The 2,960-nt window shown below is 51.1% G+C and overlaps 1 protein-coding gene across 1 annotated transcript in view; it reads left to right on the top strand.

Moving 5' to 3' along the window:
- Window positions 1–1,641: 1,641 nt before the first annotated feature.
- The window catches only part of EMH_0037870 (NOL1/NOP2/sun family domain-containing protein, putative), a gene marked incomplete at both ends in the record, with an annotated part of 3,104 nt that continues 1,785 nt past the window's right edge, over window positions 1,642–2,960 (top strand). The window contains 4 exon segments of the mRNA XM_013495222.1: window positions 1,642–1,877; window positions 1,881–2,097; window positions 2,385–2,424; window positions 2,744–2,886. Coding sequence (XP_013350676.1) covers window positions 1,642–1,877; window positions 1,881–2,097; window positions 2,385–2,424; window positions 2,744–2,886 — 636 coding nt within the window.

Below are 2,960 nucleotides of genomic sequence, written 5' to 3'. Positions count from 1 at the left end.
ACTTCAAACTCTAGGGGGGCCCCCCTGGGGGCCCCCTCGGGGCCCCCCGCAGCCTCCCTCCACTGGTTTCTATGGCGTAGATACTCAACAGCCTTTGCTAAAACATTATAACGAATGTTATGCAGCTGCAGCTCTCTTGATTTGCTTTCTGTGAATCCGCTTGAAAGCAAACGCTGCAGCAGCTCACATTCCTCTGCTATGCGGATTGGTACCTCTATTGCTTTCCCTTCACTGCTTATCAGACGTACTGTGTCTTCTGCTGCTGCTGCTTCTGCTGCTGCTGCTTCTGCTGCTGCTGCTGATCCTCCTGCTGTAGATTTAGCTGCTGCAGCTTCTACAGCCCCAGGTGAAGGGGACGGAGCAGGATCCGCAGAGGCCCCGGATGAGCTGCTGCTTCCCTCGGCTATGCTTGAGGCTGCTGCTGCTGCTGCTGCTGCTTCCTGAGCACATTCTGATGCTTCATGGCGCTCATCAGGGGCCTCTGTGAGGGACATTGTTGCTGCAGAAGGCGCATCCAGGCAGCCGGGGGGGTTCCAACGCAGCTGCAGCACCAGCAGCAGCAGCAGAGGTTACAGCAGCACCAGCAGCAGCAGCAGGGGCTGCAGCGGCAGCAGCTGCACCCGCGCCAGCAGAAACAGCAGCACCAGCAGCAGCAACACAGGACTGGCGGGTGTCTGTCCGTCTGGTTTGCTGCACACTGGGGCCCCTTTCTATCGCCTCGCAGACGACCAGAGAGGAGTTACTCCGTTGTTATGCCTTCACAACAGATGCGCAATCTAAAAAGAAAGAATATGGAAAACAAAGAAAAACAAAAACGAGAAAGAACAGCACTGACGCAAACCCGAACCCCCTCCAGGTAGCGGGGCTAGACAGTCCGTCGGTGGGCCTGTGGTCAGAGAGCTAGAGGAAGAAAGTTTTTATCGTCTTCAGTGTAAAAACAAACGCAAATCTCTGTTATTCTCTTGGAGAAAACACAGAATTGCAATTTGTTGCTGAGGAGGAGAAGACAGCAAGAGTTCAGGTTTCGGCAGCGACTGGCCGCGCCCCGCCAGGGAGAGAAGNGCTGAGGAGGAGAAGACAGCAAGAGTTCAGGTTTCGGCAGCGACTGGCCGCGCCCCGCCAGGGAGAGAAGAAAAGTGTACAGGCCACGAAAGCCTGTTTCAGAGAAGCTGAAACAAACTATATTTGCTGCAGTGTAGAGTTTTTAAAGCTTATTTTGTAGCGTTTTCACTGCACCTCGAGGAGGAAACCGGTTCATCTTGCATGCGGGTTTCGGCGCTCAGCTATACGTGCTGGGACTGGCGTGGCTTTGGCTGGCTTGTGCAAGAACGCCGACGAGCCTCGATCTTCATGGTTACGTCCACCAGAAAGTTAAACTTGTTGCAAATTGTGATCATAAAATTCTTAAACAACAATATTTTATGAATGAATTCTGACGAATCGAGCTCAGAATTGCGTATTCCTTGCTGGATTGTACCGTATCAGGTGTAGCGGTGCGCGAGACCTTCACCGCTTGTTGTACTGAAACTTTGTGTGTTTCTGCATTCTATTTGTTGTGGACATGTGGACGTATGCTTCGGCTCTGAAGTTGAAGCATTTAATCATTGGAATAACAACGAAAAACTGCAGAAGTATCCCAAGATGAACGCGTTTCGCGTGAGGCACATCGAACAAGCTTTACAGCTGTACTACTCTCCTCAGGCATCACGTAACCTCCCTCTTGATTTGTTTCTTCGTTATTATTACAACTGCAACAGAAGCATCGGCAGCAACGACAAGAAATACATCACCGAGCACCTTTTTCAAATCGTCAAATGGAAAGGTCTTCTTGATCACATCACTCCACCCCCTGCCTCCTGGTCTAGCCGAATACGCACNTCGTCAAATGGAAAGGTCTTCTTGATCACATCACTCCACCCCCTGCCTCCTGGTCTAGCCGAATACGCACCTACTTCGTCTCTGACAGGTACATACAAACACCACATCGCTTCTCTTATTGATTCCTTTGTAGCAGCTACAGCCACTGCAGCACCTGCAGCAGCTCCACCAGCTGTACCAGTTGTAGCAGCTGCACCCGCCGAAACAGCTACAGCAGCTGTGAGGCAACGAACCGGCAGAAATTTCTGCATCTGCATGCAAAGCATTTTTAATTTCCTAATCGATGATCCCTAGAAATCTGCTGCTGTTGCAACTGCATGTGCTGTTTTTGTTGGTGACCCCGTGTAGTCTTGTGATGCTACTGCTGCTACAACTAGCCCTGCGGCCCGCCCCGACAGAGCAGGCGCAGCCGCATCAGCAACGATCACAGCAGCAGCATCAGCTGCAGCATAAACTGCAGCAGCATCTGCAGCAGCAGTCGAATGGAGTGTGTTTGTTGATTGCAGGTGGAAGCTCCTCACACAGAACGAAAGGCTACCTGCCACTGTACGTACATCTTTTCCGCAAGAGTTGTTTGATCGTATTGAGGCTTCTCATGGGACGACGAGGGCTGTTAAAATTTGCAACGTTTTGAACGAAGAGGCGCCGGTGTATCTCCGCACCAACACCCTGACGATAACCCGCGATCGACTCTATCATTCTTTGTTAAACAAAGGCAAGCACAAGCAACAAACTGAAAGCAGCAGGAACACTTCTATCCTTTAAAAAAAAGAACACTTCAGCTGTATTTCTACGGCTACTGCTTCTAATACTGCTGCTATTTCTGCTGCTCCTGCTGCTGCTGCTGCTGCTGCTGCTGCTGCAGGTGTTGCCGTAGAGAAGAGCCCCAACAGTCCCCTCGCTTTAGTCCTTCCTCGCCGCCAACGGCTCGGTGATCTGCCGGAATTTCATCGAGGATATTTCGAAATTCAAGACGAAGCGAGTCAGCTCGCTGCGCTGAAAGTAGAGGTAGGCACCACAAACAACATACACACACACAACACGCTACAGCAGCAGATACACTTCGTCTGCTGGTAATAAAA

Source organism: Eimeria mitis, genomic scaffold, assembly GCF_000499745.2.
Source record: "Eimeria mitis Houghton genomic scaffold, Emh_scaff1478, whole genome shotgun sequence".
NCBI classification, from domain to species: Eukaryota; Apicomplexa; class Conoidasida; order Eucoccidiorida; family Eimeriidae; genus Eimeria; species Eimeria mitis.
The sequence above is the reverse complement of the archived record's forward strand: the minus strand, read 5'-3'. Positions and strand labels throughout refer to the sequence as shown.